Source organism: Salvelinus alpinus, chromosome 7 (genome assembly GCF_045679555.1).
Source record: "Salvelinus alpinus chromosome 7, SLU_Salpinus.1, whole genome shotgun sequence".
Lineage (NCBI taxonomy): Eukaryota > Metazoa > Chordata > Actinopteri > Salmoniformes > Salmonidae > Salvelinus > Salvelinus alpinus.
In genome coordinates this window covers 59,994,999-60,022,451 of record NC_092092.1, presented here as the reverse complement: position 1 = coordinate 60,022,451, position 27,453 = coordinate 59,994,999, and the positions used below count along the sequence as shown (strand labels likewise).

At 45.9% G+C, this 27,453-nt stretch overlaps 2 protein-coding genes across 17 annotated transcripts in view; one reads left to right on the top strand and one right to left on the bottom strand.

Annotated features, from left to right (window-relative positions):
• Window positions 1–27,453, bottom strand: part of LOC139581378 (protocadherin alpha-C2-like) — a 208,163-nt gene that overhangs the window by 132,462 nt on the left and 48,248 nt on the right. The window lies entirely within an intron of this gene.
• LOC139581374 (uncharacterized) lies at window positions 22,089–24,103 on the top strand. Its single transcript, XM_071411044.1, has 2 exons — window positions 22,089–22,287; window positions 22,944–24,103. Exons 1-2 carry the CDS (start codon window positions 22,260–22,262, stop codon window positions 23,678–23,680), a joined length of 765 nt encoding a protein of 254 aa, XP_071267145.1. The 5' UTR covers window positions 22,089–22,259; the 3' UTR covers window positions 23,681–24,103.

The following is a 27,453-nucleotide window of genomic DNA, read 5'->3' as shown; positions in this document are numbered from 1 at the left end:
TAACATGGTTGACCATAACAGGGTTGACCATAACAGGGTTGACCATAACAGGGTTGACTATAACAGGGTTGACCATAACAGGGTTGACCAAAACAGGGTTGACCATAACAGGGTTGACCGTAACAGAGTTGACCGTAACATGGTTGACTGTAACAGGGTTGACCATAACAGGGTTGACCATAACAGGGTTGACAACTTCAGCCATAAATCTCCTTGTGACCGTGGCAATAGAAGAGGAATAATTTAATGCTTGAAGATTCACAAATGTGTTTAAATTGTTCAAACATTTCTCGCCTCTCTATCTACTAGGGTTGAGAATTGCCAGGGACCTCACGATTCGATATTATCATGATACTTATGTGCCCATACAATATGTATTGCGATTCAATACTGTGATTGTATTATGACTTGATGTTCGAAACATATTTCTCACTGTATGTCTGCTGCAGAGGGACAAGAGAAGGCCATGAGAAAAAACGTTTTGATCAGTCATGGAAATCAAAGTGCTGAAAACATGTTGGATCACTTTTTAAAAAGAAGATGGATAGCAAGCTATAGGATGACAAATACCGGAGTTTTGGCGCAGGTACATCCGACTAGCGCTAGCTAACACTACCTAGCAACAACAACAAAAATGTTGGGTTTAAGTGGGAAGTCACGGAGTATTCACTTTAGCAAGTCTTTATTCATATATAAAATCAGATGTTGCCTATAGTAGAGGGCACTTCATTTAATATAAAACTCAATATTTGTGCACAATTTCTACTTAAATGACCAAAGGCACCAAAAGGCACTCATTTGGTGGAACAACCTGTCTACAGTATGATTCACAGAGATGAGAGAGGGAGGGGGGACAATATATCTGGAGACAGAGGGAGGGGGGACAATATATCTGAAGAGAGAGGGAGGGGGGACAATATATCTGGAGAGAGAGGGAGGGGGGACAATATATCTGAAGAGAGAGGGAGGGGGGACAATATATCTGGAGAGAGAGGGAGGGGGGACAATATATCTGAAGAGAGAGAGACGGAGGGGAGACAATATATCTGAAGAGAGAGGAAGGGGAGACAATATATCTGAAGAGAGAGGGAGGGGGGACAATATATCTGAAGAGAGAGGGAGGGGGGACAATATATCTGAAGAGAGAGGGAGGGGGGACAATATATCTGAAGAGAGAGGGAGGGGGGACAATATATCTGGAGAGAGAGGGAGGGGGGACAATATATCTGAAGAGAGAGGGAGGGGGGACAATATATCTGGAGAGAGAGGGAGGGGGGACAATATATCTGAAGAGAGAGAGACGGAGGGGAGACAATATATCTGAAGAGAGAGGGAGGGGGGACAATATATCTGAAGAGAGAGGGAGGGGGGACAATATATCTGGAGAGAGAGGGAGGGGGGACAATATATCTGAAGAGAGAGGGAGGGGGGACAATATATCTGAAGAGAGAGGGAGGGGGGACAATATATCTGGAGAGAGAGGGAGGGGGGACAATATATCTGAAGAGAGAGGGAGGGGAGACAATATATCTGAAGAGAGAGAGACGGAGGGGAGACAATATATCTGAAGAGAGAGGGAGGGGGGACAATATATCTGAAGAGAGAGGGAGGGGGGACAATATATCTGGAGAGAGAGGGAGGGGGGACAATATATCTGAAGAGAGAGGGAGGGGGGACAATATATCTGGAGAGAGAGGGAGGGGGGACAATATATCTGAAGAGAGAGAGACGGAGGGGAGACAATATATCTGAAGAGAGAGGGAGGGGAGACAATATATCTGAAGAGAGAGGGAGGGGAGATAATATATCTGAAGAGAGAGGGAGGGGGGACAATATATCTGGAGAGAGAGGGGAGACAATATATCTGAAGAGAGAGACGGAGGGGAGACAATATATCTGAAGAGAGAGAGATGGAGGGGAGACAATATATCTGAAGAGAGAGGGAGGGGAGACAATATATCTGGAAAGAGAGGGAGGGGAGACAATATATCTGGAGAGAGACGGAGGGGAGACAATATATCTGGAGAGAGAGAGACGGAGGGGAGACAATATATCTGAAGAGAGAGGGAGGGGAGACAATATATCTGAAGAGAGAGGGAGGGGGGACAATATATCTGAAGAGAGAGGGAGGGGGGACAATATATCTGGAGAGAGAGGGGAGACAATATACATGAAGAGGGGAGACACACAGAAACAAACACACACAAAACCCAACAGAAAACAGGCTACCTAAATATGGTTCCCAATCAGAGACGATGACCAACACCTGCCTCTGATTGAGAACCATATCAGGCCAAACGAAAACCCCACATAGAAACACAACACATAGAACCCACCCAACTCACGCCCTGACCAACTAAAACAAAGAAAATACAAAAGAACTAGGTTCAGAACGTGACAGCTACCAAATTCTAATTGAGTGTATGTAAACTTCTGACCCACTGGGAATGTGATGAAAGAAATTCAAGCGGAAATAAATCATTCTCTTTACTATTATTCTGACATTTCACATTCTTTAAATAAAGTGGTGATCCTAACTGACCTAAGACAGGGAATTTGTACTAGGGTTAAATGTCAGGAATTGTGAAAAACTGAGTTTAAATGTATTTGGCTAAGGTGTATGTAAACTTCTGACTTCAACTGTATGAAGAGGGAGGGGAGACAGTATATATGAAGAGGGAGGGGAGACAGTTTATATGAAGAGGGAGGGGAGACAGTAGATATGAGGAAGGAGATGAACACAACAAATAATTAGAATGGGATTACACAAGGAGAGAAAGAGTGACAATGCTGTGAGAAAGGCGAAAAAAATATCCCAGAAAGAGAAACATGTAGGGAAAAAGAGAGGCCAAAGAGACCGAATGAAAAGGAGTAGAGGATAAAGAACTGGCACAAGTCAACCACTCCTCTGAGACTGACGTCCCGTTTGTTCTTTCTCTCAGCTCTGCTTGTAAAAATCCACTTTTCATGGCACCGTTAAGATGTTTCCCGCTAATCCCATTACACAAGCAACAAAGTGGAATTATCACTTACACACGTTTAACGGACGCCCTAATCCTGGAAAACTGGGAATACTGACAGCACCGGCAGAATATAAGTATTCATGGAAGTATATTTAAACCAGAGCACCTAGAGGAATTGGGAGCATTGTGTGTTTGTAGTGAGAGCTAGACAAGGTCAGAGGAAACGACTCGACGACACACGGGGCAAAAACACTTTGCTTCAGAACTATGGGACTACGTCAGAGGGCACTGGAAAGGGAGTATGAATTAGGTAGTTAGAAGTAAACAGGAGATTAACAAAGCAACCACATGACCACGCTTCTTTCCTCTCTACTCCAATCACAAACAGACAGCTAGGGTGTCACGCCCTGACCTTAGAGAGCTTTTTAAGTCTCTATTTTGGGGTTTGGTCAGGGTGTGATTTGGGTGGGCATTCTATGTTATATTTTCTATGTTTTTGTATTTCTTTGTTTTGGCCGGGTATGGTTCTCAATCAGGGACAGCTGTCTATCGTTGTCTCTGATTGGGACCATACTTAGGTAGCCCTTTCCCTCCTTTCTGTGTGGGAAGTTGTCTTGTGGCACTATATGCCCTTAAGCTTCACGGTCGTTTTGGTATTGTTTATTGTTTTGTTGGCGTCATTCTAAATAAAAGGAATATGTACGCTTACCACGCTGCGCTTTGGTCCAGTTCTTTCGACGGCCGTGACATAGGGAAACAGAATTACATCACAAAGAACGTTTGGGTGTTTTTACAGTCTGTTTGATTTCCTAGAAATAGTCTTAGGCTTTTAACACGCAACTTTTATTAGAGTCAAACGATGGTCTCGTTACCCAGTGTGATAATATGTTAACTGGCCTATCAGAGTAGCTGATCTCTAAACCGTCTGTCCTTCATCATATCATTACTGACTATAACACACTGCTGATCTCTAAACCGTCTGTCCTTCATCATATCATTACTGACTATAACACACTGCTGATCTCTAAACCGTCTGTCCTTCATCATATCATTACTGACTATAACACACTGCTGATCTCTAAACCGTCTGTCCTTCATCATGTCATTACTGACTATAACACACTGCTGATCTCTAAACCGTCTGTCCTTCATCATATCATTACTGACTATAACACACTGCTGATCTCTAAACCGTCTGTCCTTCATCATATCATTACTGACTATAACACACTGCTGATCTCTAAACCGTCTGTCCTTCATCATATCATTACTGACTATAACACACTGCTGATCTCTAAACCGTCTGTCCTTCATCATATCATTACTGACTATAACACACTGCTGATCTCTAAACCGTCTGTCCTTCATCATATCATTACTGACTATAACACACTGCTGATCTCTAAACCGTCTGTCCTTCATCATATCATTACTGATTATAACACACTGCTGATCTCTAAACCGTCTGTCCTTCATCATATCATTACTGACTATAACACACTGCTGATCTCTAAACCGTCTGTCCTCCATCATGTCATTACTGACTATAACACACTGCTGATCTCTAAACCGTCTGTCCTCCATCATATCATTACTGACTATAACACACTGCTGATCTCTAAACCGTCTGTCCTTCATCATATCATTACTGACTATAACACACTGCTGATCTCTAAACCGTCTGTCCTTCATCATATCATTACTGACTATAACACACTGCTGATCTCTAAACCGTCTGTCCTTCATCATATCATTACTGACTATAACACACTGCTGATCTCTAAACCGTCTGTCTTTCATCATATCATTACTGACTATAACACACTGCTGATCTCTAAACCGTCTGTCCTTCATCATATCATTACTGACTATAACACACTGCTGATCTCTAAACCGTCTGTCCTTCATCATGTCATTACTGACTATAACACACTGCTGATCTCTAAACCGTCTGTCCTTCATCATATCATTACTGACTATAACACACTGCTGATCTCTAAACCGTCTGTCCTTCATCATATCATTACTGACTATAACACACTGCTGATCTCTAAACCGTCTGTCCTTCATCATATCATTACTGACTATAACACACTGCTGATCTCTAAACCGTCTGTCCTTCATCATGTCATTACTGACTATAACACACTGCTGATCTCTAAACCGTCTGTCCTTCATCATATCATTACTGACTATAACACACTGCTGATCTCTAAACCGTCTGTCCTTCATCATATCATTACTGACTATAACACACTGCTGATCTCTAAACCGTCTGTCCTTCATCATGTCATTACTGACTATAACACACTGTTGATCTCTGAACCGTCTGTCCTTCATCATGTCATTACTGACTATAACACACTGCTGATCTCTAAACCGTCTGTTCTTCATCATATCATTACTGACTATAACACACTGCTGATCTCTAAACCGTCTGTCCTTCATCATATCATTACTGACTATAACACACTGCTGATCTCTAAACCGTCTGTCCTTCATCATATCATTACTGACTATAACACACTGCTGATCTCTAAACCGTCTGTCCTTCATCATATCATTACTGACTATAACACACTGCTGATCTCTAAACCGTCTGTCCTTCATCATATCATTACTGACTATAACACACTGCTGATCTCTAAACCGTCTGTCCTTCATCATATCATTACTGACTATAACACACTGCTGATCTCTAAACCGTCTGTCCTTCATCATATCATTACTGACTATAACACACTGCTGATCTCTAAACCGTCTGTCCTTCATCATATCATTACTGACTATAACACACTGCTGATCTCTAAACCGTCTGTCCTTCATCATATCATTACTGACTATAACACACTGCTGATCTCTAAACCGTCTGTCCTTCATCATATCATTACTGACTATAACACACTGCTGATCTCTAAACCGTCTGTCCTTCATCATATCATTACTGACTATAACACACTGCTGATCTCTAAACCGTCTGTCCTTCATCATATCATTACTGACTATAACACACTGCTGATCTCTAAACCGTCTGTCCTTCATCATGTCATTACTGACTATAACACACTGCTGATCTCTAAACCGTCTGTCCTTCATCATATCATTACTGACTATAACACACTGCTGATCTCTAAACCGTCTGTCCTTCATCATATCATTACTGACTATAACACACTGCTGATCTCTAAACCGTCTGTCCTTCATCATATCATTACTGACTATAACACACTGCTGATCTCTAAACCGTCTGTCCTTCATCATATCATTACTGACTATAACACACTGCTGATCTCTAAACCGTCTGTCCGTCATCATGTCATTACTGACTATAACACACTGCTGATCTCTAAACCGTCTGTCCTTCATCATATCATTACTGACTATAACACACTGCTGATCTCTAAACCGTCTGTCCTTCATCATGTCATTACTGACTATAACACACTGCTGATCTCTAAACCGTCTGTCCTTCATCATATCATTACTGACTATAACACACTGCTGATCTCTAAACCGTCTGTCCTTCATCATATCATTACTGACTATAACACACTGCTGATCTCTAAACCGTCTGTCCTTCATCATGTCATTACTGACTATAACACACTGTTGATCTCTGAACCGTCTGTCCTTCATCATGTCATTACTGACTATAACACACTGCTGATCTCTAAACCGTCTGTCCTTCATCATATCATTACTGACTATAACACACTGCTGATCTCTAAACCGTCTGTCCTTCATCATATCATTACTGACTATAACACACTGCTGATCTCTAAACCGTCTGTCCTTCATCATATCATTACTGACTATAACACACTGCTGATCTCTAAACCGTCTGTCCTTCATCATATCATTACTGACTATAACACACTGCTGATCTCTAAACCGTCTGTCCTTCATCATATCATTACTGACTATAATACACTGCTGATCTCTAAACCGTCTGTCCTTCATCATATCATTACTGACTATAACACACTGCTGATCTCTAAACCGTCTGTCCTTCATCATATCATTACTGACTATAACACACTGCTGATCTCTAAACCGTTTGTCCTTCATCATGTCATTACTGACTATAACACACTGCTGATCTCTAAACCGTCTGTCCTTCATCATATCCTTACTGACTATAACACACTGCTGATCTCTAAACCGTCTGTCCTTCATCATATCCTTACTGACTATAACACACTGCTGATCGCTAAACCGTCTGTCCTTCATCATATCATTACTGACTATAACACACTGCTGATCTCTAAACCGTCTGTCCTTCATCATATCATTACTGACTATAACACACTGCTGATCTCTAAACCGTCTGTCCTTCATCATATCATTACTGACTATAACACACTGCTGATCTCTAAACCGTCTGTCCTTCATCATGTCATTACTGACTATAACACACTGCTGATCTCTAAACCGTCTGTCCTTCATCATATCATTACTGACTATAACACACTGCTGATCTCTAAACCGTCTGTCCTTCATCATATCATTACTGACTATAACACACTGCTGATCTCTAAACCGTCTGTCCTTCATCATATCATTACTGACTATAACACACTGCTGATCTCTAAACCGTCTGTCCTTCATCATGTCATTACTGACTATAACACACTGCTGATCTCTAAACCGTCTGTCCGTCATCATGTCATTACTGACTATAACACACTGCTGATCTCTAAACCGTCTGTCCTTCATCATATCATTACTGACTATAACACACTGCTGATCTCTAAACCGTCTGTCCTTCATCATGTCATTACTGACTATAACACACTGCTGATCTCTAAACCGTCTGTCCTTCATCATATCATTACTGACTATAACACACTGCTGATCTCTAAACCGTCTGTCCTTCATCATATCCTTACTGACTATAACACACTGCTGATCGCTAAACCGTCTGTCCTTCATCATATCATTACTGACTATAACACACTGCTGATCTCTAAACCGTCTGTCCTTCATCATATCATTACTGACTATAACACACTGCTGATCTCTAAACCGTCTGTCCTTCATCATATCATTACTGACTATAACACACTGCTGATCTCTAAACCTTCTGTCCTTCATCATGTCATTACTGACTATAACACACTGCTGATCTCTAAACCGTCTGTCCTTCATCATATCATTACTGACTATAACACACTGCTGATCTCTAAACCGTCTGTCCTTCATCATATCATTACTGACTATAACACACTGCTGATCTCTAAACCGTCTGTCCTTCATCATATCATTACTGACTATAACACACTGCTGATCTCTAAACCGTCTGTCCTTCATCATGTCATTACTGACTATAACACACTGCTGATCTCTAAACCGTCTGTCCGTCATCATGTCATTACTGACTATAACACACTGCTGATCTCTAAACCGTCTGTCCTTCATCATATCATTACTGACTATAACACACTGCTGATCTCTAAACCGTCTGTCCTTCATCATGTCATTACTGACTATAACACACTGCTGATCTCTAAACCGTCTGTCCTTCATCATATCATTACTGACTATAACACACTGCTGATCTCTAAACCGTCTGTCCTTCATCATGTCATTACTGACTATAACACACTGCTGATCTCTAAACCGTCTGTCCTTCATCATATCATTACTGACTATAACACACTCCTGATCTCTAAACCGTCTGTCCTTCATCATATCATTACTGACTATAACACACTGCTGATCTCTAAACCGTCTGTCCTTCATCATATCATTACTGACTATAACACACTGCTGATCTCTAAACCGTCTGTCCTTCATCATATCATTACTGACTATAACACACTGCTGATCTCTAAACCGTCTGTCCTTCATCATTTCATTACTGACTATAACACACTGCTGATCTCTAAACCGTCTGTTCTTCATTATATCATTACTGACTATAACACACTGCTGATCTCTAAACCGTCTGTCCTTCATCATGTCATTACTGACTATAACACACTGTTGATCTCTGAACCGTCTGTCCTTCATCATGTCATTACTGACTATAACACACTGCTGATCTCTAAACCGTCTGTTCTTCATCATATCATTACTGACTATAACACACTGCTGATCTCTAAACCGTCTGTCCTTCATCATATCATTACTGACTATAACACACTGCTGATCTCTAAACCGTCTGTCCTTCATCATATCATTACTGACTATAACACACTGCTGATCTCTAAACCGTCTGTCCTTCATCATATCATTACTGACTATAACACACTGCTGATCTCTAAACCGTCTGTCCTTCATCATATCATTACTGACTATAACACACTGCTGATCTCTAAACCGTCTGTCCTTCATCATATCATTACTGACTATAACACACTGCTGATCTCTAAACCGTCTGTCCTTCATCATATCATTACTGACTATAACACACTGCTGATCTCTAAACAGTCTGTCCTTCATCATATCATTACTGACTATAACACACTGCTGATCTCTAAACCGTCTGTCCTTCATCATATCATTACTTACTATAACACACTGCTGATCTCTAAACCGTCTGTCCTTCATCATGTCATTACTGACTATAACACACTGCTGATCTCTAAACCGTCTGTCCTTCATCATATCCTTACTGACTATAAATCACTGCTGATCTCTAAACCGTCTGTCCTTCATCATATCCTTACTGACTATAACACACTGCTGATCTCTAAACCGTCTGTCCTTCATCATGTCATTACTGACTATAACACACTGCTGATCTCTAAACCGTCTGTCCTTCATCATATCATTACTGACTATAACACACTGCTGATCTCTAAACCGTCTGTCCTTCATCATATCATTACTGACTATAACACACTGCTGATCTCTAAACCGTCTGTCCTTCATCATATCATTACTGACTATAACACACTGCTGATCTCTAAACCGTCTGTCCTTCATCATATCATTACTGACTATAACACACTGCTGATCTCTAACCCATCTGTCCTTCATCATATCATTACTGACTATAACACACTGCTGATCTCTAAACCGTCTGTCCTTCATCATATCATTACTGACTATAACACACTGCTGATCTCTAAACCGTCTGTCCTTCATCATATCATTACTGACTATAACACACTGCTGATCTCTAAACCGTCTGTCCTTCATCATATCATTACTGACTATAACACACTGCTGATCTCTAAACCGTCTGTCCTTCATCATGTCATTACTGACTATAACACACTGCTGATCTCTAAACCGTCTGTCCTTCATCATATCATTACTGACTATAACACACTGCTGATCTCTAAACCGTCTGTCCTTCATCATATCATTACTGACTATAACACACTGCTGATCTCTAAACCGTCTGTCCTTCATCATATCATTACTGACTATAACACACTGCTGATCTCTAAACAGTCTGTCCTTCATCATATCATTACTGACTATAACACACTGCTGATCTCTAAACCGTCTGTCCTTCATCATATCATTACTGACTATAACACACTGCTGATCTCTAAACCGTCTGTCCTTCATCATATCATTACTGACTATAACACACTGCTGATCTCTAAACCGTCTGTCCTTCATCATATCATTACTGACTATAACACACTGCTGATCTCTAAACCGTCTGTCCTTCATCATGTCATTACTGACTATAACACACTGCTGATCTCTAAACCGTCTGTCCTTCATCATGTCATTACTGACTATAACACACTGCTGATCTCTAAACCGTCTGTCCTTCATCATATCATTACTGACTATAACACACTGCTGATCTCTAAACCGTCTGTCCTTCATCATATCATTACTGACTATAACACACTGCTGATCTCTAAACCGTCTGTCCTTCATCATGTCATTACTGACTATAACACACTGCTGATCTCTAAACCGTCTGTCCTTCATCATGTCATTACTGACTATAACACACTGCTGATCTCTAAACCGTCTGTCCTTCATCATATCATTACTGACTATAACACACTGCTGATCTCTAAACCGTCTGTCCTTCACCATGTCATTACTGACTATAACACACTGCTGATCTCTAAACCGTCTGTCCTTCATCATATCATTACTGACTATAACACACTGCTGATCTCTAAACCGTCTGTCCTTCATCATGTCATTACTGACTATAACACACTGCTGATCTCTAAACTGTCTGTCCTTCATCATATCATTACTGACTATAACACACTGCTGATCTCTAAACCGTATGTCCTTCATCATGTCATTACTGACTATAACACACTGCTGATCTCTAAACTGTCTGTCCTTCATCATATCATTACTGACTATAACACACTGCTGATCTCTAAACCGTCTGTCCTTCATCATATCATTACTGACTATAACACACTGCTGATCTCTAAACCGTCTGTCCTTCATCATATCATTACTGACTATAACACACTGCTGATCTCTAAACCGTCTGTCCTTCATCATATCATTACTGACTATAACACACTGCTGATCTCTAAACCGTCTGTCCTTCATCATATCATTACTGACTATAACACACTGCTGATCTCTAAACCGTCTGTCCTTCATCATATCATTACTGACTATAACACACTGCTGATCTCTAAACTGTCCCGGTCTCATCAGGATGCTCTATGACACGTCTGATAGCATAGAGGTCTGATAGCATAGAGGTCTGATAGGATAGAGGTCTGATAGCATAGAGGTCTGATACCATAGAGGTCTGATACCATAGAGGTCTGATAGCATAGAGGTCTGATAGCATAGAGGTCTGATAGCATAGAGGTCTGATAGCATAGAGGTCTGATACCATAGAGGTCTGATAGCATAGAGGTCTGATAGCATAGAGGTCTGATAGCATAGAGGTCTGATAGCATAGAGGTCTGATAGGATAGAGGTCTGATAGGATAGAGGTCTGATAGCATAGAGGTCTGATAGGATAGAGGTCTGATAGGATAGAGGTCTGATAGCATAGAGGTCTGATAGCATAGAGGTCTGATAGCATAGAGGTCTGATAGCATAGAGGTCTGATAGGATAGAGGTCTGATAGGATAGAGGTCTGATAGGATAGAGGTCTGATAGGATAGAGGTCTGATAGCATAGAGGTCTGATAGCATAGAGGTCTGATAGCATAGAGGTCTGATAGGATAGAGGTCTGATAGGATAGAGGTCTGATGACTGATAGGATAGAGGTCTGATAGGATAGAGGTCTGATAGGATAGAGGTCTGATAGGATAGAGGTCTGATAGGATAGAGGTCTGGTGATTGATAGGATAGAGGTCTGCTGACTGGTAGGATAGAGGTCTGATAGGATAGAGATCTGTTAGGATAGATGTCGGATAGGATAGAGGTCTGATGACTGATAGGATAGAGGTCTGATGTGTGATATGATAGAGATCTGATAGGATAGAGGTCTGATGACTGATAGGATAGAGATCTGATAGGATAGAGGTCTGTTGACTGATAGGATAGAGGTCTGATGACTGATATGATAGAGATCTGATAGGATAGAGGTCTGTTGACTGATAGGATAGAGATCTGATAGGATAGAGGTCTGATGGGATAGAGGTCTGTTGACTGATAGGATAGAGATCTGATAGGATAGAGGTCTGATAGGATAGAGGTCTGTTGACTGATAGGATAGAGATCTGATAGGATAGAGGTCTGATAGGATAGAGGTCTGATGACTGATAGGATAGAGATCTGATAGGTACATGTCACTACCGATAAATGCACATCTACACACACTCATATGTAAACAGGCACACATACACACGCACATGCATGTGCACATGCACACAGTAGTCATGCCTTCCTCGCCCCACTGCTACACACTCAGCAACACGTTAACCTTGTCTACACACAACTCACACAATTTCAGAGTCACACTGTCACTGAACACATAGTCAAAAATACACACTCTGAACCCTTCTCAAACAAAGTCTTGTCACATAGGCCCACTCAGAATCACATAATGAATACAACCACACTGTTAAAAGCAATCAACTACAACTCAGTTAAAACTGAATCAGAATAACACAGAGTCCCAAAATCTCCCCACACAGATACAGTACAATATTTTAGTCTCAGTGCTTGAGGCTACAAAACTGTGAATGGTAGCTCTTTCCCTCTCACTGTCCCTGTCGCAGCCACACACAGGTGAAAGGCACTGCTGAGGACAGCTTCATTCTCCACAGAGAGAACAGAGGATGGGGTGAGGAGAGGAGAGAGGAGAGGATGGGGTGAGGAGAGGAGAGAGAGGAGAGGATGGGGTGAGGAGAGGAGAGAGAGGAGAGGATGGGGTGAGGAGAGGAGAGAGAGGAGAGGATGGGGTGAGGAGAGGAGAGAGAGGAGAGGATGGGGTGAGGAGAGGAGAGGACTGTCCCCACAGAGAGAAGAGAGGATGGGGTGCGGAGAGGACTGAGAGAGGAGAGGATGGGGTGAGGAGAGAAGAGGACTGTCCCCACTGAGAGAAGCGAGGATGGGGTGAGGAGAGGAAAGGACTGTAACCACTGAGAGAAGCGAGGATGGGGTGAGGAGAGGAGAGGACTGTCCCCACAGAGAGAAGAGAGGATGGGGTGAGGAGAGGAGAGGATTGTCCCCACAGAGAGAAGAGTGGATGGGGTGCGGAGGAGAGGACTGATAGAGGAGAGGATGGGTTGAGGAGAGGACTGTACCCACTGAGAGAAGAGAGGATGGGGTGTGGAGAGGACTGAGAAAGGAGAGGATCGGGTGAGGAGAGGAGAGGACTGTCCCCACAAAGAGAAGAGAGGATGGGGTGCGGAGAGGACTGAGAGAGGAGAGGATGGGGTGAGGAGAGAAGAGGACTGTCCCCACTGAGAGAAGAGAGGATGGGGTGAGGAGAGGAGAGGAGAGGACTGTACCCACTGAGAGAAGAGAGGATGGGGTGAGGAGAGGAGAGGACTGTCCCCACTGAGAGAGGAGAATATGGGGTGAGGAGAGGAGAGGACTTTCCCCACTGAGAGAGGATGGGGTGAGGAGAGGAGAGGAGAGAGAAGAGAGGATGGGGTGAGGAGAGGAGAGGAGAGAGAAGAGAGGATGGGGTGAGGAGAGGAGAGGAGAGAGAAGAGAGGATGGGGTGAGGAGAGGAGAGGAGAGGAGAGGAGAGAGAAGAGAGGATGGGGTGAGGAGATGAGAGGACTGTACCCACTGAGAGAGGACGGGGTGATGAGAGGAGAGGACTGTCCCCACTGAGAGAGGATGGGGTGAGGAGAGGAGAGGACTGTCCCCACTGAGAGAGGATGGGGTGAGGAGAGGAGAGGACTGTCCCCACTGAGAGAGGAGAGGAGAGGACTGTCCTCACTGAGAGAGGAGAGGAGAGGAGAGGAGAGGAGAGGAGAGGAGAGGAGAGGAGAGGAGAGGAGAGGAGAGGAGAGGAGAGGAGAGGAGAGGAGAGGAGAGGAGAGGACTGTGCCCACTGAGAAAAGAGAAGATGGGATGAGGAGAGGAGAGGACTGAGAGAGGATGGGGTGAGTAGAGGAGAAGACTGTCCCCACTGAGGAACAGAGAAAGAGACTGGGTAGAAGGGAGGAGAGGGGAACTCCCACCATAGACAAACAGACAGACTGACAGGAATATGTATTTGGAAAGGTGAGGATGGGGTGAAAACTGTCCCTACAGACAAAGAGACAGACTGACTGAGACTTGGCAGGAAAGAGGTAAGGAAAGGACAAGAAAGATAAGGAAATAAAAGGAAAGGGAAATGGACAGAAATGAGAGCAGATAGTGGGGGAATAAATGAAAGGAGGACAATGAAACAGAAAAGGGGATAATATAGGAGAGGAGGAGCCAACGGAGCAGACACAGGGAGAGAGAGAAGGAGAAAGGTGTCAGCCATTTTACATCAGACTGCACTCACACTAGGAGACAGAGGGGGGCATAAGAGAGAGAAGGAACGAGGGACAAACAGGATGTGTGGGAGGAGGTGGAGATAGCAAGATCAGCTGTGTGTGAGAGAGAAGGGAAGATGGAGTGAGAGAAAGGGAAGGAGTTAAAGAAAGAAAGATGGAGAAGAGAGAAAGTAAGAAGCAGAAACTAAGGAGAGAGCAAATGGGAAATAGCTAAGAAACAGAGTGGCTGTTAGAATAAGGGAGAGGGGGGAGAGAAGGAGGGAGAGAAGGAGGGAGAGGGGGAGAGAAGGAGGGAGAGGGGGAGAGAAGGAGGGAGGGGGGGAGGAGGGAGTGGGGGAGAGAAGGAGGGAGGGGGAGAGAATGAGGGAGAGGGGGAGAGAAGGAGGGAGAGAAGGAGGGAGAGGGAGAGAAGGAGGGAGTGGGGGAGAGAAGGAGGGAGAGGGGGAGAGAAGGAGGGAGAGGGGGAGAGAAGGAGGGAGGGGGGAGAGGAGAGAAGGAGGGAGAGGGGGAGAGAAGGAGGGAGAGGGGAGAGAAGGAGGGAGTGGAGAGAAGGAGGGAGTGGGGGAGAGAAGGAGGGAGTGGGGGAGAGAAGGAGGGAGGGGGGAGCGAAGGAGGGAGGGGGGGAGAGAAGGAGGGAGTGGGGGAGAGAAGGAGGGAGTGGGGGAGAGAAGGAGGGAGGGGGGAGCGAAGGAGGGAGGGGGGGAGAGAAGGAGGGAGTGGGGGAGAGAAGGAGGGAGGGGGGAGAGAAGGAGGGAGGGGGAGATAAGGAGGGAGAGGGGGAGAGAAGGAGGGAGGGGGGAGAGAAGGAGGGAATGGGGGAAAGAAGGAGGGAGTGGGGGAGAGAAGGAGGGAGGGGGGAGAGAAGGAGGGAGGGGGGAGAGAAGGAGGGAGGGGGGAGAGAAGGAGGGAGAGGGGGAGAGAAGGAGGGAGAGGGGGAGAGAAGGAGGGAGAGGGGGAGAGAAGGAGGGAGGGGGGGAGAGAAGGAGGGAGTGGGGGAGAGAAGGAGGGAGTGGGGGAGAGAAGGAGGGAGGGGGGAGAGAAGGAGGGAGGGGGGGAGAGAAGGAGGGAGTGGGGGAGAGAAGGAGGGAGGGGGAGAGAAGGAGGGAGGGGGGAGAGAAGGAGGGAGGGGGGGAGAGAAGGAGGGAGTGGGGGAGAGAAGGAGGGAGGGGGGAGAGAAGGAGGGAGGGGGAGAGAAGGAGGGAAGGGGGAGAGAAGGAGGGAGGGGGGGAGAGAAGGAGGGAGTGGGGGAGAGAAGGAGGGAGTGGGGGAGAGAAGGAGGGAGGGGGGAGAGAAGGAGGGAGTGGGGGAGAGAAGGAGGGATGGGGGAGAGAAGGAGGTAGAGGGGGAGAGAAGGAGGGAGGGGGGAGAGAAGGAGGGAGGGGGAGAGAAAGAGGAAGAGGGGGAGAGAAGGAGAGAAGGAGGGAGAGGGGGAGAGAAGGATGGACAGGGGGGAGAGAAGGAAGGAGAGGGGGAGAGAAAGAAGGGAGAGGAGGGGGAGAGAAGGAGGGAGGAGAGGAGAGTAGGAGGGAGGGGGAGAGAAGAAGGGAGAGGGAGAAGGGAAGAGAAGGAAGGAGAGGGGGAGAAAATGAGGGAGAGGGGGAAGGAGAGAGAGGGGGGAGAGAATGAGGGAAAGGGGGAGAGAAGGATGGAAAGGGGGGAGAGAAGGAGGGAGAGAAGGATGAGAGGGGAAGGAGGGAGAGGGGAAGGAGGGAGAGAAGGAGGGAAAGGGGGAGAGAATGAGGGAGGGGCGAGAGAAGAAGGGAGGGGAGGAGGAGAGAAGGAGGGAGGGGAGGAAAGAAGGAAGGAGAGGGGGAGAGAAGAAGGGAGAGGAGGAGGGGGAGAGAAGGAGGGAGGAGAGTATGAGGGAGGGGGGAGAGAAGAAGGGAGAGGGAGAGGGGGAGAGAAAGAGGGAGGGGAGGAGGAGAGAAGGAGGGAGGGGAGGAAAGAAAGAAGGAGAGGGGGAGAGAAGAAGGAAGAGGAGGAGGGGGAGAGAAGGAGGGAGGAGAGTATGAGGGAGGGGGGAGAGAAGAAGGGAGAGGGAGAGGGGAAGAGAAGGAATGAGAGGGGGAGAAAAGGAGGGAGAGGAGGGAGAGGGTGGTAGAAGGGGTAGAGAAGGAGGGAGAAGTAGGGAGAAGGGGAGAGGGGGAGAGGAGGGAGGGAGGCGAGAAGGAGAGATTGGGGAGAGAAGGGGGGAGAGGGGGGAGAGAAGGAGGGCGGGAGAATTAGGGAAAGGGGGGTGAGATGGACAGAGAGGGGAGAGTGATGGAGGGAAAGGGGGGAGAGATGGAGGGAGGGGGGGGAGATGAGGGAGAGGGGGGAGAGATGGAGAGAAGAGAGAGAGGGCTGTCTGAGTCATTTAGTCTCATAGCGTAATACTCATCCATTACTCCGACATCCCACTGTTAATTCATACAGGACGCCCACTAGATAAGATGGTGGGAAAGAGAGTAGAGGAGAGCATTGACTGACAGAGGCAGAGGAACAACACACACACACACAGACACACAGACACACACACACAGGGAAGAAGGGTGGATAAATAGGTTTGACAGGCAAAGCTTGAGCAGGTCTGCCTCGCTGTGCAGATGGTTGTCTCACTGACGTTAAGCTATTATAATGCAGTTATTACCCACAATGCCCAAATCTCTGAAAAATCTTCTTTATGGCAGATGGTCTCCCTAAAAATAAACAGCCCACAGACAGAAACAGAGAGGGACATAAAAAACGATATGTGGGCTAGATGAGTCACTCACTGCCCAGGCCTCAAGTACTCTCAATCGTGGGCAGTTATTTCCAGGAAAGCAAGGCTCAAAATGTATCAAAGAGAGATTTCTAGCAAGGCTGGTACCCTTAAAAAGACACAGTTAGATAAAAGCAGCAAACACAGGAACATCGTCCTCCCATTAACCTGTGAATATAGAGTTGTACACATATGTACAGGGAATAGAGAGAACACATCATCTTCTGAGACCTGGTCTATTCACATATATAGTAGAGTGGAAATACACAGGTAGAGACGCATGCATTAACGAATGGTGTGTGTGTGTGTGTGTGTGTGTGTGTGTGTGTGTGTGTGTGTGTGTGTGTGTGTGTGTGTGTGTGTGTGTGTGTGTGTGTGTGTGTGTGTGTGTGTGTGTGTGTGTGTGTGTGTGTGTGTGTGTGTGTGTGTAGCCTACGTGTGGGGGATCATACAGGACGTCAACCCACACAGGACATTTAATACACAACTGAATGCTCTCATAACAGGCCCAGCATTACCCAGGATGTGAACGCACCAGGAAGGGCAAATGGCCACAGGGGAGTCAAAACCCTGCAGTTGGTGACTCTGCTCTGCTATCTCCAACAGCCAGAAAAACACTTTCCATTCAGTCTTCTATCGGTGGATAAAAGTCAACATTAAATGGATTGGACAGTGAAGTGTGCATCAGCAACTGTGGCCACATTCAAGTGTAGGCGTCTTCCATCTAGTCAGCCTGCAGTAGGCGTCGTTACAGTGTGTGTGTACAGGCAGCTTAACAGGGCTGAGTTCAACATGCTGAAAACATTTTGCAGTGTGGCACAAATATTTTCACAATCTTGAATGAATGGTCACAGTAACATCGAAATAGTGGCAGTAACATTCCTTTTCTTCAGCCATCATTCTGTAAGTGGACGTTCAACAAATGTGTTTACGTTGTATAACTCTATACTGTGTAACTCTTCTGGCTCAGTGACTTGGATGACCTCCTAGTGACCTCTAGCCAGCTCAATCTGTTTGGTCTGCTGTGGGAACACACAGGCACCACAAGACTGGATAAGAGTACAGACAGACTACTGTAAGATAAGAGTATAGACTACTGTAAGATAAGAGTACTTGCTACTGTAAGATAAGAGTATAGACTACAGTAAGATAAGAGTATAGACTACTGTAAGATGAGAGTATAGACTACGGTAAGATAAGAGTATAGACTACTGTAAGATAAGAGTACTTGCTACTGTAAGATAAGAGTATAGACTACAGTAAGATAAGAGTATAGACTACTGTAAGATGAGAGTATAGACTACGGTAAGATGAGAGTATATACTACTGTAAGATAAGAGTATAGACTACTGTAAGATAAGAGTACTTGCTACTGTAAGACAAGAGTATAGACTACTGTAAGATAAGAGTATAGACTACTGTAAAATAAGAGTACTTGCTACTGTAAGATAAGAGTATAGACTATGGTAAGATGAGAGTATAGACAACTGTAAGATAAGAGTATTTGCTACTGTAAGATGAGTATAGACTACTGTAAGATAAGAGTACTTGCTACTGTAAGACAAGAGTATAGACTACTATAAGATAAGAGTATAGACTACTGAAAATAAGAGTACTTGCTACTGTAAGATAAGAGTATAGACTATGGTAAGATGAGAGTATAGACTACTGAAAATAAGAGTACTTGCTACTGTAAGATAAGAGTATAGACTATGGTAAGATGAGAGTATAGACTACTGTAAGATGAGAGTATAGACTACTGTAAGATAAGAGTATTTGCTACTGTAAGATGAGTATAGACTACTGTAAGATAAGAGAACTTGCTACTGTAAGATAAGAGTATAGACTACTGTAAGATAAGAGTATAGACTACTGTAAGATGAGAGTATAGACTACTGTAAGATGAGAGTATAGACTACTGTAAGATAAGAGTACTTGCTACTGTAAGATAAGAGTATAGACTACGGTAAGATGAGAGTATAGACTACTGTAAGATAAGACTATTTGCTACTGTAAGATACGAGTATAGACTACTGTAAGATAAGAGTACTTGCTACTGTAAGATAGGAGTATTTGCTACTGAAGATAAGAGTATAGACTACTGTAAGATAAGAGTACTTGCTACTGAAAGATAAGAGTATAGACTACTGTAAAGGCTGATACTGTGTATCCACGCTGACATTCCTCCCCCTTAAGAGCTCAAAATAGACAGCTGATTCAGAAAACCTTATATTGTGCATGTGAATCTGTACAGTGCATTTGGAAAGGATTCAGACCCCTTGACTTTTTCCACATTTGTTACGTTACAGCCTTGTTCTAAAATGTATTAAATTAAATTAAACTCATTAATCTACACACAATACCCCATAATCAAATCAAAGTTTATTTGTCACGTGCGCCGAATACAACAGGTGTAGACCTTGCAGTGAAATGCTTACTTACAGGCCCTCAAGCAACAGTGCAGTTTTTAAGTAAATAATAGGTATTAGGTAAACAATAGATAAGGGGGATGGGGGGGGGGGGGGGGGGGGCGGCGGGACACAATGCATAGTCCGGGTAGCCATTTGATTAGCTGTTCAAAGCAGCTGACAAAGCGAAAACAGGTTTTATACATTTTTGCACATATATAAAAAATAAAAAATAAAAATACCTTATTTACATAGGTATTCAGACCCTTTGCTATGAGACTCGAAATTGAGCTCAGGTGCATCCTGTTTCCATTGATTATCCTTGAGATGTTTCTATAACTTGATTGGAGTCCACCTGTGGTAAATTCTATTGGTTGGACATGATTTGGAAAGGCACACACCTGTCTATATAAGGTCCCACAGTTGACAGTGCATGTCAGAGAAAAAAACAAGCCATGAGGTTGAAGGAATTGTCCGTTGAGCTCCGAGACAGGATTGTGTTGAGGCACAGATCTGGGGAAGGGTACCAAAAAATGTCTGCAGCATTGAAGGTCCCCAAGAACACAGTGGCCTCCATCATTCTTTAGTGGAATAAGTTTGGAACCACCAAGACTCTTCCTAGAGCTGGCCGCCCGGCCAAACAAAGCGATTGGGGGAGAAGAGCCTTGGTCAGGGAGGTGACCAAGAACCCAATGATCACTCTGACAGAGCTCCAGAGTTCCTGTGTGGAGATGGGAGAACCTCCCAGAAGGACAACTCCACCAATCAGGCCTTCATGGTAGAGTGGCCAGACGGATGCCACTCCTCAGTAAAAGGCACATGACAGCCCGCTTGGAGTTTGCCAAAAGGCACCTAAAGGACTGTCAGACCATGAGAAACAAGATTCTCTGATCTGATGAAATTAAGATTGAACTCTTTGGCTTGAATGACAAGTGTCACATCTGGAGGAAACCTGGTACCATCCCTACGGTGAAGCATGGTGGTGGCAGCATCATGCTGTGGGGATGTTTTTCAGCGGCAGGTACTGGGAGACTAGTCAGGATTGAAGGAAAATGAACGGAGCAAAGTACAGGGAGATCATTGATGAAAACCTGATCCAGAGTGCTCAGGATCTCAGACTGGGGCAAAGAGTTACCTTCCAACAGGACAACGACCCTATGCACACAGCTAAGACAACACAGGAGTGGCTTCGGGACAAGTTTCTGAATGTACTTGAGTGGCCCAGCCAGAGCCCGGACTTGAACCCGATTGAAAATCTCTGGAGAGACCTGAAATAGCTGTGCAGCGATGCTCCCCATCCATCCAGCCTGACAGATCTTGAGAGGATCTGCAGAGAAGAATGGGAGAAACAGGTGTGCCAAGCTTGTACCATCATACCTAAGAAGACTCGAAGGTGCTTTGAGAAAGAAAGAGAGAGAGAGATTCTGCAAAAATTCTGCAAAAATATCCTCCGTGTACAACGTAGAACACCAAATAATGCATGCAGAGCAGAATTAGGCCGATACCCACTAATTATCAAAATCCAGAAAAGAGCCGTTAAATTCTACAACCACCTAAAAGGAAGCGATTCCCAAACCTTCCATAACAAAGCCATCACCTACAGAGAGATGAACCTGGAGAAGAGTCCCCTTGTCACGTTCCTGACCTGTTTTCTCTTGTTTTGTATGTGTTTATTGGTCAGGGCGTGAGTTTTGGGTGGGCAGTCTATGTTTTCTGTTTCTATGTTGGTTTTGGGTTGCCTGGTATGGCTCTCAATCAGAGGCAGGTGTTTGACGTTTCCTCTGATTGAGAGTCATATTAAGGTAGGTTGTTCTCACTGTTTGTTTGTGGGTGGTTGTCTCCTGTGTCTGTATGTATGTTCGTGCCACACGGGACTGTAGCGTTTGTTTGTAGTCGTGTACCTGTTTGTGCGTTCTTCACGTTATATGTAAGTTCGTGTCCAGGTCTGTTTTCATCGTTTATTTGTTTTGTAGTTTATTCAAGTATAGTTCGTTTTCTGTCTTCGTTGTTTTGTCGTGTCTTAAATAAATCATGTCATCATACCTCGCTGCACATTGGTCTTCAGATCCCTCTCTCCTCTCCTCGTCTGAGGAGGAGGAGGATTTAGAGTATCGTGACAGAACCACCCACCAAATTACCAGAACCAAGCAGCGGGGAAAAGGACAGCAACCGCAGAAATCCCAGGACTTGTGGACTTGGGAGGACGAGTTGAACGGAGAAGGACCCTGGGCACAGGCTGGGGAGTATCGCCGCCCCAAAGCTGAGCTGGAGGAAGCGAAAGCTGAGCGGCGGCGATATGAGGAGGCAGCACGGCAGCGGGACAGGTACGAGAGGCAACCCCAGAATTTTTTTTGGGGGGGGCTAGAGAGGAGTGTGGCTAAGCCAGGTAGCAGACCTGAGCGCACTCCTCGTGCTTATTATAAGCATCGCGTCACTGGTCAGGCACCGTGTTATGCAGTTAAGCGCACGGTGTCGCCAGTGCGTGCCCATAGCCCGGTGCGCTATAGAGCAGCCCCCCGAAAGTGTCATGTGAGTGTGGGCATCCAGCCGGGGCGTATTGTGCCTGCTCAGCGCGTCTGGTCTCCGGTACGCAGTTTCGGTCCAGGGTATCCTGCGCCGGCTCTGCGTGCTGTGTCTCCGGAGCGCTGGGAGGGTGCAGTGCGTCCTATGCCTACGCTCCGCTCGTACCGGGCAAATGTGGTAGTGGAGCCTAAGAGAGAAGTGCGCGTAGTAGGCACTAGATCTCCAGTGCTCATCCACAGCCCGGTTCAACCTGTGCCTGCACTCTGGAGGGTACGGGCTGGTGTAGTATTCCAGCCTGGGGGAGTGGTGCCAAGGCTGCGCACCAGAGCTCCAGTACTCCCCCACAGCCCGGTCCTTCAGGTGCCTCTTAACATCAAGCCTCCTGTAGGTCTCTCCAGCCTGGTGGGTCCTGTGGCAGCCCCACGCACCAGGCTGTCTCTCCGTCTCCTCCCTACAGGTGTGCCCATCTGCCCAGCGGCGCCTGAACTGCCCGTCTGCCCAGCGGCGCCTGAACTGCGCGTCTGCCCAGCGGCGCCTGAACTGCCCGTCTGCCCAACGGCGCCTGAATTGCCCGTCTGTCATGAGCCTGCAAAGCTGCCCGTCTGCCATGAGCCAGCAAAGCCGCCCGTCTGCCAAGAGCCTACAGAGCCGTCCGCCAGACAGGAGCCGCTAGAGCCTTCCACCAGACCGGATCAGCCAGAGCCTTCCGCCAGACCGGATCAGCCAGAGCCTTCCGCCAGACCGGATCAGCCAGAGCCTTCCGCCAGACCGGACCAGCCTTCAGAGCCGTCCAGCCAGGACCTGCCAGAGCCGTCCAGCCAGGACCTGCCAGAGTCCCTCAGCCAGGACCTGCCAGAGTCCCTCAGCCAGGACCTGCCAGAGTCCCTCAGCCAGGACCTGCCAGAGTCCCTCAGCCCGGAGCTGCCGTCCCTCAGCCCGGTGCTGCCCCTTATCCCGGTGCTGCCCCTTATCCCGGTGCTGCCCCTTATCCCGGTGCTGGCCCTTATCCCGGTGCTGCCCCTTCATTTAGGTGGGTTTAGTTGGAGGGTGGTCATTGGGAGGGGGATACAGAAGCGGGGAGTGACTATGGTGGTGTGGGGACAGCGTCCGGAGCCTGAGCCACCACCGTGGTCAGATGCCCACCCAGACCCTCCCCTAGACTTTGTGCTGGTGCGCCCGGCGTTCGCACCTTAAGGGGGGGGTTATGTCACGTTCCTGACCTGTTTTCTCTTGTTTTGTATGTGTTTATTGGTCAGGGCGTGAGTTTTGGGTGGGCAGTCTATGTTTTCTGTTTCTATGTTGGTTTTGGGTTGCCTGGTATGGCTCTCAATCAGAGGCAGGTGTTTGACGTTTCCTCTGATTGAGAGTCATATTAAGGTAGGTTGTTCTCACTGTTTGTTTGTGGGTGGTTGTCTCCTGTGTCTGTATGTATGTTCGTGCCACACGGGACTGTAGCGTTTGTTTGTAGTCGTGTACCTGTTCGTGCGTTCTTCACGTTATATGTAAGTTCGTGTCCAGGTCTGTTTTCATCGTTTATTTGTTTTGTAGTTTATTCAAGTATAGTTCGTTTTCTGTCTTCGTTGTTTTGTCGTGTCTTAAATAAATCATGTCATCATACCTCGCTGCACATTGGTCTTCAGATCCCTCTCTCCTCTCCTCGTCTGAGGAGGAGGAGGATTTAGAGTATCGTGACAGAACCACCCACCAAATTACCAGAACCAAGCAGCGGGGAAAAGGACAGCAACCGCAGAAATCCCAGGACTTGTGGACTTGGGAGGACGAGTTGAACGGAGAAGGACCCTGGGCACAGGCTGGGGAGTATCGCCGCCCCAAAGCTGAGCTGGAGGAAGCGAAAGCTGAGCGGCGGCGATATGAGGAGGCAGCACGGCAGCGGGACAGGTACGAGAGGCAACCCCAGAATTTTTTTTGGGGGGGGCTAGAGAGGAGTGTGGCTAAGCCAGGTAGCAGACCTGAGCGCACTCCTCGTGCTTATTATAAGCATCGCGTCACTGGTCAGGCACCGTGTTATGCAGTTAAGCGCACGGTGTCGCCAGTGCGTGCCCATAGCCCGGTGAGCTATAGAGCAGCCCCCCGAAAGTGTCATGTGAGTGTGGGCATCCAGCCGGGGCGTATTGTGCCTGCTCAGCGCGTCTGGTCTCCGGTACGCAGTTTCGGTCCAGGGTATCCTGCGCCGGCTCTGCGTGCTGTGTCTCCGGAGCACTGGGAGGGTGCAGTGCGTCCTATGCCTACGCTCCGCTCGTACCGGGCAAATGTGGTAGTGGAGCCTAAGAGAGAAGTGCGCGTAGTAGGCACTAGATCTCCAGTGCTCATAGTTCGTTTTCTGTCTTCGTTGTTTTGTCGTGTCTTAAATAAATCATGTCATCATACCTCGCTGCACATTGGTCTTCAGATCCCTCTCTCCTCTCCTCGTCTGAGGAGGAGGAGGATTTAGAGTATCGTTACACCCCTAAGCAAGCTGGTCCTAGGGCTCTGTTCACAAACACAAACACACCCCACAGAGCCCCAGGACAACAGCACAATTAGACCCAACCAAATCATGAGAAAACAAAAATATAATTACTTGACACATTGGAAAGAGTACACAGTGGCAGAATACCTGACCACTGTGACTGACCCAAACTTAAGGAAAGCTTTGACTATGTACAGACTCAGTGAGCATAGCCTTGCTATTGAGATAGGCCGCCGTAGGCAGACATGGCTCTCAAGAGAAGACAGGCTATGTGCTCACTGCCCACAAAATGAGGTGGAAACTTCCTAACCTCCTGCCCAATGTATGACCATATTAGAGAGACATATTTCCCTCAGATCACACAGATCCACGAAGAATTCGAAAACAAATCAAATTTTGATAAACTCCCATATCTACTGGGTGAAATTCCACAGTGTGCCATCACAGCAGCAAGATTTGTGACCTGTTGCCACAAGAAAAGGGCAACCAGTGAAGAACAAACACCATTGTAAATACAACCCATATTTATGCTTATTTATTTTCCCTTGTGTACTTTAACCATTTGTACATTGTTACAACACTGTATCTATATAATATGACATTTGTAATGTCTTTATTGTTTTGAAACTTCTGTATGTGTAATGTTTACTGTTAATTTTTATTGTTTATTTCACTTTTGTATATTATCTACCTCACTTGCTTTGGCAATGTTAACACATGTTTCCCATGCCAATAAAGCCCCTTGAATTGAATTGAATTGAATTGAGAAATATAAATATATATATATATATATAGAGAGAGAGAGACAGAGAGAGAGAGAGAGAGCAAGAGAGAGAGAGAGAGAGGGGGGGGGGGTGTAGAGAAAGAGATACAGATCAGAGGGACAGAGTCAGAGGGAAAAGACCTGGAGGGGATCAGAGGGTCAGTGGATGAAAGGAGAGAGAAACAGGCAAGATACTGATGAACAAGCGAAATGAGAGCAAGAGAGTGCAAGAGAGATCCAGAGATAATGATACCGTGAGAAAATGGGCAAGAAATAGAAATAACGAGAAAGAGAGAGAGCGAGAGAGAGACAAAAGCAGGGAGAGAAAGAGAGAATGGGGGAGATAAAGGAAGATATATAAATTGGAAAGACGGACAAAGGGAGAGAGAGATAGAGAGAGAAAGTGAGAGAGAGGGGGATAGAGAAAGAGAGACAGAGTCAAAGAGAAAATAACCTACAGAGTAGACCTACCATCTGGGTGTAGGCTAACTGCAGAGAGATAACAGGGTCAGGGCTCACTGGACTGGGACACAACCAGAACTGACATGACCCTTCACAGCAGAACCAACCATGCCGGATAGAACCAGAACTAACTGGATGCGACCAACCCACTTTGAACCAAAGCAAAGGACATGGCATAAAAACTGCAACATGGATCCGCTGGCCTACTGTAATCACTGAGATAATGAACTGACAATAAACCAACTCCGTTATTTATACTTAGCGTGTAATGCTCTTCCTTGTTGTATCAGTGCCAATACAATGTCAATGCAAGTCAAATCAAATGTTCTAATCAAATCAAATTGTATTTGTCACATTCGCCGAACACAACAGGTGTGTAGACCTTATCATGAAATGCTTTACAAGCCCTTAACCAACAGTGCAGTTAAGGAAAATATAGTTAAGGAAAGATGTACTAAATAAATAAAAGTAACACACTAAAATAACAAGGCTATATACAGGGGGTACCTGAGGGGGGTAAACATTGACTCGGTACTGGTACCCTCTGTATATAGCCTTGTTATTTAGTGTGTTACTTTTATTTATTTAGTACATCTTTCCTTAACTATATTCACTGACAGGTTGGGTCGAGGTAATTTTTCCATGTAGGGTAAAGTGACTATGCATAGATAATAAACAGCAAGTAGCAGCAGTGTAAAATGCAAATAGTCCGCATGGCCATTTGATGAATTGTTCAGCAGTCCTCACATGTTGAGTGACATCCTGCTGTACTCGCTCTGTGTTCACAGTGAAGATGAATGCCTAGAGACAATACTAGTCCCCATGACTGCGGTAGGGAACAACACGAACACGGGGTCTGTGGGCCAACACCTAGCTCTGCCGCAGTTTCCATCTAGGTCTGCTGACGTTAACACTAATACAGCCTGCTGATTCACTGATGCCCACATCACCTGGACCGTGATGTGCTGACTCTCACAGTACCAGCCAGGGCGCCCTCAGAACTCCCTGTTCTCTCTTTGCCTGGCCTAACTCCAGACTACACACCAACTCCCCCCCCCCCCCCCCCCCCCCAGGACTGCTGCGCTAAAAGAAATACCAGCCTACACAGACACAAGACTGAACTTCACTCAATTCTACCAGAGTTTGATCCCGTTACTTTAGAGGTTAAGAGCGTTGGGCCAGTAACCAAAAGGTTGCTGGTTGAATCCCCAAGCGGGCAAGGTTGAAAAATCTGCCGTTCTGCCTTTGAGCAAGGCAGTTAACCCTAAACAG

Excerpts from the sequence above, each read along its gene's own strand:
- LOC139581374 (XM_071411044.1), top strand. The coding sequence starts at position 22,260 with ATGAGGAGGCAGCACGGCAGCGGGACAG. Across the intron at positions 22,288-22,943 it reads GCAGCACGGCAGCGGGACAG|GTGTGCCCATCTGCCCAGCG; the intron begins GTACGAGAGGCA and ends TCCTCCCTACAG.